This window comes from Acomys minous (genome assembly GCF_964271855.1).
Source record: "Acomys minous genome assembly, chromosome: 2".
Lineage (NCBI taxonomy): Eukaryota > Metazoa > Chordata > Mammalia > Rodentia > Muridae > Acomys > Acomys minous.
In genome coordinates, this window is record NC_140484.1 from 20,516,551 (window position 1) to 20,529,347 (window position 12,797).

At 48.5% G+C, this 12,797-nt stretch overlaps 1 protein-coding gene across 17 annotated transcripts in view; it reads left to right on the forward strand.

The window, feature by feature from the left end:
• Window positions 1-12,797, forward strand: part of SORBS1 (sorbin and SH3 domain containing 1) — a 230,501-nt gene that overhangs the window by 144,527 nt on the left and 73,177 nt on the right. For 6 of the 17 annotated variants that reach the window (XM_084749813.1, XM_084749814.1, XM_084749815.1 and 3 more), the window contains 5 exons: window positions 2,918-2,947; window positions 8,131-8,303; window positions 10,325-10,388; window positions 12,149-12,223; window positions 12,542-12,604. In XM_084749813.1, coding sequence (XP_084605939.1) covers window positions 2,918-2,947; window positions 8,131-8,303; window positions 10,325-10,388; window positions 12,149-12,223; window positions 12,542-12,604 — 405 coding nt within the window. The remainder of the gene's footprint in view (window positions 1-2,917; window positions 2,948-8,130; window positions 8,304-10,324; window positions 10,389-12,148; window positions 12,224-12,541; window positions 12,605-12,797) is intronic. The other 11 variants (XM_084749807.1, XM_084749816.1, XM_084749802.1 and 8 more) reach the window with 3 other exon arrangements.

Below are 12,797 nucleotides of genomic sequence, written 5' to 3' on the forward strand. Positions count from 1 at the left end.
GAGAGGCTTCCTCTTTCCTGCTTCTAACTGGAACATAGATGCATAAAGCATTTTCTCTTGGTTAAAATGTGTTCACTCAAATCTGAAATGTGTTGCTTTAGTGGCTTCAGGTTTTTTTCCCCCTCCCTCTGTGACCCTGGTGTTCCCCCCCCCCCCCCCCCCGTGACCCTGGTGTCCCCCCCCCCCCCCCCCCCGTCTGTGACCCTGGTGTTCCCCCCTGTGACCCTGATGTCCCCCCCTCTGTGACCCTGGTGTTCTTCCAAAGAACAGAAGGGCCCGAGATCTAGGTGCCCATTCTCCTTCTAGGGCTGCCACCCTCCCTGGCAGCAGCTCTCGTTGCCAGTCAGCGTCTGTCATGCAGAACAAAGAAAAATGCAGGAAAAAGCAATAGCTTCTCTGTGAACCTCTTCATGACTCATTATCCTAAAAAGCAAGTTAGTTCCCAGAAAGAAAGGCAGTTTCTTAAAAAATGGGATTTATTCCCAAGGCAACTTGTTTTTTTTTTTTTTTGGGAAATGCCAAGCGTAACGTTAGCTGTTTTTGCCAAGTCCCATTGACAACACCTACAAGGATGTTTCCAGGCACCAAAATGCCTGAGTTCCCTCTTTGTTTCTTCCTTGGATAAGTGAAAATTTCTTATTCATCCAAAAGGACATTTGGTTCCTGCCTTTCTCTTGACCAAGTTCTGCCTTTTGGTTTAAAAATTAGAATTGTCCAGAGCGAGATGCATACTTCAGGAAAGTATGTGAGTGGTGATGCTACAGGGCGATTTTACTTTTTACTTAGCTAGTGGTTCATCCCAGGTAGGGCAGGAAAGGTAGGGACAAGTGAAAGAGACTGTGTGTCAGTGAGGTTTGGTGTAAGTCTTTTTGGCACTGTTGTGAAATGTACCCAGCCTGGCATCTCTGCTTCCCCTCATAGGACAGTTTCTTAACTATGTCTAGACTGTCACAAGGCACAATTTGGCAATGATTCTGTGCCCCCCTGCCCCAGCCAGCCTCCTGCCACTAGGGACAAACAGGTCCAGAACCTCTGGCCTGGCTCTGGCAGTTGTGAACGGCTCTGTCCCTTTGCTACTTTTTCTTGAGCTTTCAGGCCATTGTGTTCAGAGCATCACTCACCCTCAGTCAAGGTCACAGGGATTCAGCTCAGAAAACACACAGGGCTGGAAGAGACCCATGGTCCCCCCTGGGCAGGCCCTTTCAGCCTCTACTGTGTGTTGGATCCTGAGAGTCTGGTTAGCTTGCAGTTCAGATTCAGGAGCTCTGGGGCTGGGGTAGCAGAACAAGGTTCCAGAGTTTTAGGAGGTTTGCCATTGTGGTTGGCTGCGGACCACCTTGGACATCAGAGGTGTCTGTGGACAGGAACAGTTGGAGTGTCACTCCAGTGCTGGGGACCGGAAAATAGCTACCACCGTCCATGTGGCATCCTGTGAAAGAGCAGCTGTTTCACCTTCGAAGCAGAAGGAACATTTGCTTACATTTGCTTCGGCTGGCAAAGGAGGGCCCTGCTGGCACCCTGCTGAAAGGAGTGTGGCACCAACAAATCCCTTTAGCTACCAGAGCACTGTGACATCACAGATGAGGAAACTGAGGCCAAGAAGTTACTCGATTGGTCATTGTTATCTGGCAAGTTGCCAGCAGAGCCGAGCCGGGAACTCCACTGGGCCTCCGAGGTGCAGCTGGTGTGAGTCCCAAGCATGAAGCTGAGGTGGACAGTTGCCATGTCCACTGGCCTTGAGCTCCCACGCTACTGTGTTTGCTTCTTCCCCATATGGAATCTAGCGGCAGAATAGGAATGTGACCCCCGGGGACAGTGACAGTGCGCATGGGCCGGCGCAGTCTATTTTTATCTCTCTGGTTGCTTGATGTTTAGCAGCTATAGAAGGTAAAGGCTACTTCTGTGCTTATCGAATAGTGAGTGCACACAGGCTGCTGACAACAAGACCTTGGCCTCCCCTCCACGCGATGACCCAGGAGAGTGAGCCGCTGCACTAAGGACGGTGGGGACTAGGTCACAAGGGTTGGGAAGAACCGTAGACTATGAGCTGCACATTTTGGTTCCAGAACCAAATGTTTTTCAGTGTAATCTTGGGTAATCTAAGCCCCTTATCTGAGTGAGGTCACTAAGCTAATGCTGATTATTTTTAGAATTTCTCTATTACCCTGGTGCAGGCAGATGTTTAATGACTAAGTTATAGTTCTGAGGATACTCATTGAGGAAAATGGCTCTACCTAAAGGCCGAGGCTGTTGCTAAGAGTTCAAGTGCCTGATGAAAAGGCTCTTGCAGCAGGGCTGGCATTTGGCAAGCTTAGGAGATGACAGTTGCCGTATCTCTTGTCTCTTAGCAAAGCTCCACCAGAGGGTACCTGGTCTGGGAAGTTAAGAGGTCCATGTGAACCCAGAGGGGTTGGAAGGGTCATGAGTGATAAGATCACCTGGAGGGGGCTGGACAGATGGCTCAGTGGTTAAGAGCACTGACTGCTCTTCCAAAGGACCCGGGTTCAATTCCCAGCACCTACATGGCAGCTCACAACTGTCTATAACTCCAAGATCTGACACCCTCACACAGACGTGCACGCAGACAAAACACCAATGCACATAAAATAAAAATAAATTTTTAAAAAAGTGGAAAAAAAAAGATCACCTGGAAACAAGATGGAAACTCCTAGGACACTTTGTTGGTCCCAAGTCCTGGTGCAGATCTATAGGTCACGGATCTGGGGGACCTCTTGCCTGAATAATTGGACGTACATGGCAACCACTGCCTCAGCTGGGTGTGTATTTTAACATCCAAGCCTGGAAGACAGCAAGGACCAGAATATGAGGTCCTCATTAGCTATTCTGGGACTTTTCTGTCTCGCCAGATGCTGTATAAATATCACTTACGTTGTTGTGTTCTTTTCTTTCATCACAGAACAGCAAAAACGGCTCAGTAGTCTTTCAGGTAGGTGAGCAATCTTATTTATTTACCTGCTAACTTCTGATCCTGTTCAAGCCGGTGTCCAATCAGCGCAGTCTTCTGAATTTCCCTCTGTGTTGATTGGTGGACTACAGGGGTAATGAAACAGAAATAGTTTTGTATTCTGGAGCAGACAGATCCCATAACCCACAGTAGTACGCGTGTCTTACAGAACTGTGGCATGTACCCAGGTGGCCAGACCACATTGTCTGTGCACAGACCAAAGGGCCTTTGTTCAGGCAACCTTCTGGAAGGCCTCTGAAGAGCTCTCTGCTGCTCTGTCTCTCTCCTTGGAGGAAATGAATCAAAGGTTGGGAAATGTGGGAAGTTCTTTCCTTTTTGGGTACAAAACCAAAACCAACCAACCAAACACACAAACAAACCCCAACAACAACAGCCAGGTGGATTAATCTGGGTGACAGGTCTGAGTGAGTGCCCCTGCCCCCTGCCCGCCCCCCACCCCCACAGACCTACACAGTGCTTGAAGCTCCCATTTGAACTTGAACTGGCGTCCATGTCTCCTGGAGACACACTCAAGAGGGTCAGATTTAATGGACAAGGGGGGCATTTGGGATCCCGATCTGCCTTCCTGGCTGACCACACCTTTAGGCAAAGAGTAATCGTCCAGCTCCACAGTAGTAGAATGACCACAGTATAGTCAGTTGCCAGGGACCAGTCCTACGAGGATATGCAGGATGAGACAGTGCTGGAGTAGGGAGGGCCGAGATCCTGGGGGAACCCAGGGCTGGAAGTGTTCATCTGTCCCCTGCTGCTTCCAACCCTGGTTTTCATACTTTAATTCTTTTCTGTAAAGAGAGAAAGGAGGCATGCCTTCTAAATTGTTGGGAAGCTCATGGGAGAGTCTGCTAATGAGTGGCCATGCCCTGGGATTCGTAGACCTGAGGCACCATCATCTTCAGGTGCTTGCAATTGACTCTGGTCTGTTACCGAGTTTTACCCTTGTGCCTGGTGCCGAGTCAGCCTCTGGGGCTGCAGAAGGGAAGCCGTGCTGCCCATCGGTAGCTAGTGGTGTGGTCTGATGGTTTGCTCCTATTCTTTGGTTGTGGCCTCCTGGGATATCTAATGAAGGCAGTTGATTCACCCTCCAGACAAATCAGTGTGTACACAGGGCACATGGAGCAAAGGCTCATGAGCTCTAGCGTTAGGAACCCCTGAGCCAGTGAGTCACCGAGGCCACCAGCTTTTAAGCAGCTGCTACGTGGTTTCTGCATGACTTTAGCATACCGCCGCCGCCCTTGTGATTTGGGGCAGAGCCTGAGCAGGGAGGACATAGGGTTCTCACACCCTCTCAACTTTATCAGGACTTGGCTACAGGACCAGGACAGGCTGTGGTTAAGCTCAAGGTGCCCTTCACAGCCCTTCCTTGAACCGTCAGGTTCCAGCCCACTTCATACCAATGGCCACACACACACACACACACACACACACACACACACACACACACACACACACACACAGGGAGGAAGGGAGAGGAAGAAGAAGGAGACATTTTCACCCTGCCTTTGATAGCTTGAAAAGATTGGTGAAGTTGATGAAATTAATGTTAGGAGACCCAGAGTTTAGTTTTTGTCTCCCTTCATACAACTGTTTGTCCCTGGGTAAGTGATTTCATATCTCTTACCATAGTTTCCTCCTTCAGGAAATGGGGTGCTAACTCTTGCTCCTGTGGGGTACTAATTCTTGGCCCTGCCTTCAGTGCTGTTTTGTATGGCTGAAATGAGGACGCTGTCCATGCTGGAAAGAGCCATGCTCGTGGGCAGGCTTCTCCACCGTGCACACAGGCTTAGCTCATGATGCCCTTGCACTCCATGAGTCTTGAGAACAGGTCATAGTGTCCAGGAACTTCCCAGAGTGGCATTTGCTGACCTCTGCTTTAGAGCAAGTGAGCATCCACCCCTCAACTGTAGGTCTGAGACTCAAGGGCTGCCAGCCTCATTCTCTTCAGCGCAGTCGCAGCAAACCCCTGAGGGCTTAGCAGTCAGTGAGAGTGTTAGGCTTTCCACTGCTATCATCAAAGGCCTGAAGTACAGCTTGAGGGAGGTTTTAGGGGATTTGTCATGGCAGAGAGGGCCTGATGGAGCTGTTCATGCCCTGGTGAATAGGAAACAGCAAGAAACAGCAACAGAAAGGGGCCAGGACAGGATGCTGCCCTAGTGATGGGCTTCCCTCAAGCAGCCTTCAGCATCCACATCCTCACAATTTAGTCATCTCTGAAAATGCCCTCCCTGACATACCTACCCAGAGACGAGCTTCACTAGTGCCCTAGGTGTTTCTTAGTCTGTCGAGTAGACAGTGAAGACGAGTCATCATGGAGACTTATTTGGGGGTCGAGCCTGCATGCTGTTTGGCCTTGTGTGGTTTGTGGTCCCTTTGTATGACGAACGACACAGGGTGTAGAGAGATCACCATCCTTCCCTCAGGGAAATATAGTCATTGCTTTAGACTGTCACAAAGCTTTGGCTATATGGCAAAAAGTGCCCCACCTCCTTTCGGAGAGAGACCCCATTCGAGTTTGTCATTATCATTTAGTGATTCAAGACTTTAAAAAAAATATTTATTTATTTTTACTTTACATATATGAGTGTTAGTATATCTATGGGTGTATGAGTACCGTGTATGTGTGCTTTGGTGCTCGTGGAGGCTGAATGTCAGTGGTGAATCTCTTCTTGGAACTGGAGTTAAAGGTGGTTATGAGCTACCACGTTGGTGCTGGGTCCTCTGCAAGAGCAGCAAGTACTCCTAACCACGGGGCCATCTCTCTGTCCTCCAACTCAAGGCCTTTTGAAGCACACCGTAAAATTAGAAACACCTGCAAACATGACAGAAAGGCCCAGAAGATATAATGTGGATGCAAGGGGTTGCCCTGACTTACGTGGAACAGTTACGTGTCTCTTCAGATTTCTACCATATCAACTAACATTTTTTCTTTGGGGTCTGAGCCGTCTAAATACCAGACTCTCATGATCCTAAGCTTCTAAAGTTTAAAGAAAGGGTGTGGGGAGGCTGATTTTTATAGATCAAAGTAAGTAGAAAATCCATGGATTGAGTGTTGCAATTGTTAGAACCACTTGCTCTAATCTTTTTTTTTTTTTTTTTTTTTTTAAAGAATCATTTGGCCCAGAAACATTGTACACATGTCTATGGTCATCATCTCGTAGGACCTACAAACCAAACAAAGTGGAGTTTGCAGTTAGTTCACAGGCCCCTCTTTGGTTTCAGTTGGAGAAGGCGTTTCCGGGCGGGAGGAGAATGTTCAGAGACCCAAGTCAAGAGCAGAGCAGTAGCTCAGAACCCTCTTGCGTTCTGGGTTTTCTGATGTGTGTTGAAATTTCCTCAGAAATGCTTGGAAGACAGTCCAGCCTGACGTCCTTGGGGGCTTGTGACGGTGACGTGGGCATCAGGTTTTCTGAAGCCCTGTCTAGGTTCACAAGGATATTCAGAACCCATTCCACCCTCATAGATGGAGGAAGCTTGTCTGAAGTCAGGGCAGAGCGAGTCTTTTGAGCACACTGAATGTTATAAAACGTTAGTGTGCAGGCTTCACTGTTCCTCAGCTCCTCTGCCACTCCTACACATATGGACACCTCTGACTCTGTCACAGCTTTGCATGGAACCCCAGATCCCGCCTTCCTCCCAAAGTACGTTCCCCAACCAGCACTTTGCACTTCTTTTCAGTCAGGGAGTAAATTCCTAATTGCTGGAGGGTTGGGGGAGAGGCAAGCTTTAGTCCTCACTGGTGAGACTTGAGGCTCCCTCGGCTTAAGCCCCTTTGCCCTCCATCTTACCCTCCAGGTACCATCTCTGGGCTTCCTCTGGGCTGAGTTCGTCTCTACTTCTTTTTCACACACTGTCCCTTTCTCCGCAGTCTGGTGCCTGTCCTTGTTGCCTCCGGAAACTGCTCTCTCAGAGTCTTGTCAGCCCTTTCCTGTTGCTCACATGGCTCCCACGTCGGCTGGGGCTTCTCTGCCTCTCTGCCTGTTTCTTTGGCAGCCTTCAGTGTGTGACTTCAGCCTTGACAGTGCTCTTACTTCCTTCTACTGTAGAGATCTGCTGTCACTCTTGGGCTGGTGGCTGCAAAACTGCATCCTGCCAAGGCATCTCAGCTGGGTCCTGCAGCGTCTTCTAGATGTCTCTAAGGCTTAAAAAAAAATGGGGTCCTCTTGTCTTATTGAAGAATTCATGGGATGCCAGGCACATAATTAAGTCACAGTAGTGTGAGGTGGCTTATCATTGGTGAGGATGTTCCTTACACCAGGAACATCCTCCATTTTCTTTTCATCTGGTTGGCTTCTCTTAGACAAGTTGGCTCTGAATTCCGCAACTGAGCTGGGTGCTGACTTCTCTGTCAGCCCTCACAACTCTGCGTTCTCATCGCTGCCCACGAGAGTTACAAGCCCCCTGCAGCCTAAGCCTCTGAGAGGCTCCCCAACATGTCCACATGCAGAACACTAGGCATAGCACCTGAAGAGGAAACGCCTCTTCAGTAACTGGATGGTCTGCCTTGGAAAAGCAGACAGCAACTATAACATATGTATAATCTGTAGACACGCCTGGTATGTTTGTTGGCTCTTGGAGCACCCAGCAATATCTGGCTTTCTGAGCACCTTGGCTTACACCATCTCTGTGAGCTTGTCAATGTCATTCTCGTAGTTTTGAATGAGAAAATGAAAGCATGGGAAAGTTAAGTGAGGAGAGTTTAGTGCCTCCCAAGACAAAAAAAAAAAAAAAAAAAAAAAAAAAAAAGAGCTTTCCAGTAAGGCTTTACCACCTCCATGAGGCCTTACCTCTTCCCTTCCCTTCTCCCTGATGTCTATAGAACAATGTTCCTACCTCTGCAGTCTTCTCTTAAAGAGCCAGATAACAAATATTTTCTCCTTAGCAACAGGCCAAGTGGTCACAGCTTACCCAACCCAGCCATGGTAACACACAAGCATCCATAAGTAATGGGTGGAGAAACCATCACAGCTGTTTTCCAGTAAAATTTTACTTACAAAAGCAAGTGGCGCCAAGGGGCTGGACCCTGCTGACCCTTGCCCCATGTGGGCCTAGTTCCCGTCGGGAGTTAGCAAATGCCCCTTTCCCCTAGCTGGATTGCTGGAGAGGTTTTTGCTTTGGAGTTTCAGCCTGTGATTGCTTTTCGGTTCCAGATCCTGCCTCAGAGAGAAGAGTGGGTGAGCAGGACTCAGTGCCAACCACGGCAGAACTCACCTCGCCCAGCAGGGCTGCTGAGAGGAGAGTGAAGGATGACAGTAGGCGGGTGGTGAAGAGCGCCCAGGACCTAAGCAATGTGTCTATGGATGAAGTGGGCATCCCACTGCGGGTATGCATGGGGACCTTTGGGCTTCAACTTAAACAAGTGTTAAACAATGTAAACAAGGGAGATCCTCCTTGGAGGCCCAGTGGCTTGGAGAAGAGGGTTTTCTCTCTGTCACCAACACAAACCACACCCCTCTGAGTGTAGGCAGACTCCTCAGTGTAGATGTAAAGTATTAATATGTCTCAAGAGAAAAGGAGCATCTGGGTGGAGCGGAGTTGAGGAACTTTTATGCGTCAGAGCAGTTGCTGGGCTTGGGCTGTGCATGTTCCATGAGCAGGGCTATCTCTGTGCCGTGGAGCCCGCTCAGCGATTCCTGTTCCAGTTCAGGACATCCCCAGGAAAGTGGGGCTGTGATCAGGGTTCAGGAAGAAGTTCCTTGCATGAGAGTTACCCCGTCATCCAAGATGCACAGAACAAGGTAGCCAGGCAGAGGAGGCCCTCCAAGGCCTGCAGGACCAACAGGTCTCTTCCTGAATCCAGGTGTGGCAGTGGCCCTGAAGACCCTAAGGAGCTCAGGGAAGCCTGCTCTTTGCTTCCCCCTCCATTCTTCGTGTCCACGAGGCCACTGGCTGCAGCACGTGCCTTTGGTTTTCATTTGGGAGGCAGGCAGTTTTTATGTTCTTTTAGAGAGCAAATAAAAACAGCAGTAGGCTCAGCCTCGGAAGGACTCTGCTTTGGTCCTACGTGACAACAGAAAGAGAACTGTTACTGAGCGCAACTGCAGCTTCCTTTGCCGGACGTTATTTTCCATCTCTACCTGAGCGGTGGAAGCAGTTACTGTTTAAATGGGTTGCAGCATGGCTTATAGAGGTTTGAGTCCAAAATTGAGCTACCTGCTCTCCAGGGGTGTTCGGTAAGGGTGGCACATCATGGCAAGAGTGTATGTGAAAACAGGTGCTCACACAGTATGCTGGGGAGCAGAGAGAACGTTGGGGTGGCACCCCAGGTTTCTGTGGAGAAGTCATCCACAGCACCTCCCACTAGGTCCCACCTCCTAAAGGTCCACAGCACCTCCCAGTGGCTGCCACTCTGGAGACTAGCCATCAGCTATGGAGAACATGCATCCAACCACAACGTTGCTAAGGCACTGACTGTGAGGGGTCATGCTACTTGCCCGGGATGTCACAGGGCGTGGGTGGCCAAGTGTCCCCACGGTTGTGTTAGTTGGCCCTTTTCTTTTTGATCCTCTCTGCCTTGGGTTATGCACTTGCACTATTTAATTTCCTTATCTATAACATGGGAGTGATACCATTTTATCTTGCCACATTAGTTTATTTGCATCTTTGAAAAAAGGCCCAGCTCCAGCTGAGTGTGAAAGCTCAGGAATTGGGTGTCATATGGGTCCCATTTAAATGCATGCGCTCTAAACCTGGCTTGGTGTAGGTTGATTTATATAGAGTAATCCAGTAGAGAGGGCTGGGGATAGCTTGTGGTAAGCAAGGATTTACTGTCTTGTGATTCTGGGAGGGCCTTACTTCAGTTTCCTGAAGTCTCTGTGGAGAAGAGAGTGTTTCTAAAAGTGGAATTTTAAACAAGAATGGAGACAGGGCTAGAGGGACAGTTCAGTGGCTAAGAGTACTTTCTGCTCCTGCAGAGGACTCAGCACCTACGTGCTGGTTCTGAGAGCATCTGTTGGCCTCCACTGACACTGTGTGCATATGATGCACACAGACACATGCAGGCAAAGCATTCCCATGCATAAACAAAAATAAGTGCATGTTTTTTAAAAGAAAGAAAGCTTGGGCATATTTCAAGCCTGCCTTTGTCTATTACATCCTAAGGCCAAATCTCATTTTTCAAAATCATATTGGAATCCCTTTATTATGTCCCCGCTTACTTTTGCCTTTAAAAATCCCTAACACTGTAGCTGGGGATGTATGTGGTAGAGTGTTTGCCTATCATGTGCAAGGCCCTGGGAATCTATTCTAGCACCTTCCTGTTCATTTTGATTTTGTTGATCACAGGCCTTCTGAAATGTGCTCAGGTTTTCACTGTCTTTACCCTTTGCTTATGTTTTTCTCCAGAATACCGAGAGATCCAAAGACTGGTACAAAACCATGTTTAAACAGATCCACAAGCTGAACAGAGGTACCGATCTTCATTTGTAGAAGCCATGTGATGCTGTGGGGTTCTGTTGTCTGTTGTCTGTGGGGTCTGTGCTCAGTTCACTTGGACTGCAGGAGCTGGGCCTCTCCCGTTGGCTGACATTAGGTACTGGCCTGCCTGGTTCTAGCCGTGTGCCTTCGGAGCACAGGTGGGAGGGTTGCACCTGTGCCTGCCTCAGCTTTAGAACTTGAGGTCAGCTTGCAAGTCCTCCGTCCCAGCTCCTATGCACTGTAGGAGGCTGAGCCTTGCACTCCACCCGTGGCTCCCACACCTATCTGCCTGTGGAACAGACAGCTCCATCTCCCACCCTGCTGCCAGCTTTAGGTATCCCTTGTGTCAGCCCGTGACTGCCTTGTGCGAAGATTAACTTGATCAAATCCCTGAAGTGGGAGTTAAGAGAACTGCTCTCGCTCGGAGCCAGCCTCCGGGCACTTATGTGCTTGCTCTTCGGTGGATCTTGTACCTCTCTGTGTCTGTCCTGCTTCCAGTCCTTGAAGGATGTCCTGGGTGTCCAGATGAGAACACACTTGGTCTCGTGAAGTGCAATTGTACTGTGCACCTCTGAGGCTATCCTAGTGTGTGAAGTAAGCCTCCCTAGCTGGGAATCAGAGCTTGGCAGATAGGGAATCAGTCGCGAGCTGACACACAGAGCTACTGTGGTTGAAAGAGGTGCTTACAGATCACCTCCCCCCATCCCTCCCGACAACCTGGGCTTTCAGGGCGCGGGCTAGCATGATGGCAGAACCCCAGGCTAGCGCTTTGGCAGTCACAGCCCTACCAAGCTTAGATCCCATTGCTGCCTGTGGTGCCACTCAGCTGGCAGGCAAGGATGTCACTGCACTATGGGGAGGGTGCTGCTCTTCCTGAGAGCAGAGCATCCTGTCTTTCTTTGTGCCCAAATCCAGTCTGGCTGCCTGCCATGACATACACCAAAGAAGTCACATTTTAATCAGTGTTCTCACCTAAGTCACACATATCCAGTCTCTCTGCCTAGCTGTGTGTGCTAGACAACATTACTGTTAATTAGTTTCTGCTGGGTTCAGAGTGAGCCACACTGTTCCTAAATATCGAGTGTTTAGCATCTCTGAGTCAAGAGTAAATTTGCTAAGGTCGAGTGGATATGCTCCACCGTGGTGCTGGTGCTGGTGCTGAAGATCAAGTCTCCATGGTAAAATCACAGCCCGTTTTCTCCAGCCATCTGTGACTCCCCCACCTTCAGACCTGCCTTTGGAAGGCTAAATGCAGGGGTGGATTCATGCATGTGCACAGAACTTGCCGTTCTGCTCCGAGGCACCAGTGGTCTTGTGCTCTGATTATTAACTAAATCACAGATTCTAAACAAAATTGCCTGCTCTAGTAAGGGGCAGTGGTGTCTGAAAATCTTAAGACTCACCTGTTTGCTTTGATTCTAATATGCACAAAACAGCCTTTGATTTGGGGAAAAAAACACTTTAGGATAGTGTTTTCATTGATCACATCTCTGACTTAAAAAACAGCCATGAAATTTGAAACTGTGTGTTAAGTGCTTGTTGTCCGTTGGAGCCAGTTTCTATAGAATTCTTTGTGAGGTGTCTTAATTCAGGCAAAAGGACTGGATTTTAAATTTCTTTCATTTTTATTAGTGGAGCTTATTGTGTCCCAGAATTCAAGGAGTATAAATTATGTTTGGATTCTTACTCGTTCATTCTCTCCATTTGTATCTTCTTCTGTTCTCTGTCTCTCAAACACGCTCCTCTGCCTAGACACTCCTGAAGAAAACCCTTATTTCCCTACGTACAAATTCCCTGAACTTCCTGAAATGCTGCAAAATTCTGAAGGTACCATAAGTTTAGACAGTGCATCTGCTGTCATAGCCTTAAATTAGTCCTTAGAGTTCCATTATAGGTGTACGGCTTGGCTTTTAGATTTTTGTTTTTAGTAGTCGTTTTCAGCCAGTAAGCATTTTATTTTACTCATTTTGCATGGTGTGCTATGTTAAAATAACTGAGTCCTTTCTAATTCGTTAATCTAAGTGTGATGCCTGTGTGCTTTAATAACACTAAAATAGATAATCATTGCAAAGTGTCAACGGGGGTTAATCGTCTCCTCCACTTCGTGGTGGATAGCTTCAAACCCACTGCTTTTCTCTGCTGCAGAGGACAACCCTTACACTCCTACCTACCAGTTTCCTGCATCCACTCCTAGTCCTAAGTCTGAAGGTAATTACAGGGAAATGTGTGCCTCCCTCTGAACTGGAGCTCTTACTTCCTTCTCACCTTGGGGTTTTTGCTAGCAGCTTCCTCTTCATTTGCTTCCCTCTGACCTTTTTGTTTTGTGACATTGTCTCAGTCCCCGCCGTGGGGTTTTCATGGCTTAATGGGTAGCCTTCATAGCTTATTTATGCTCTGGATA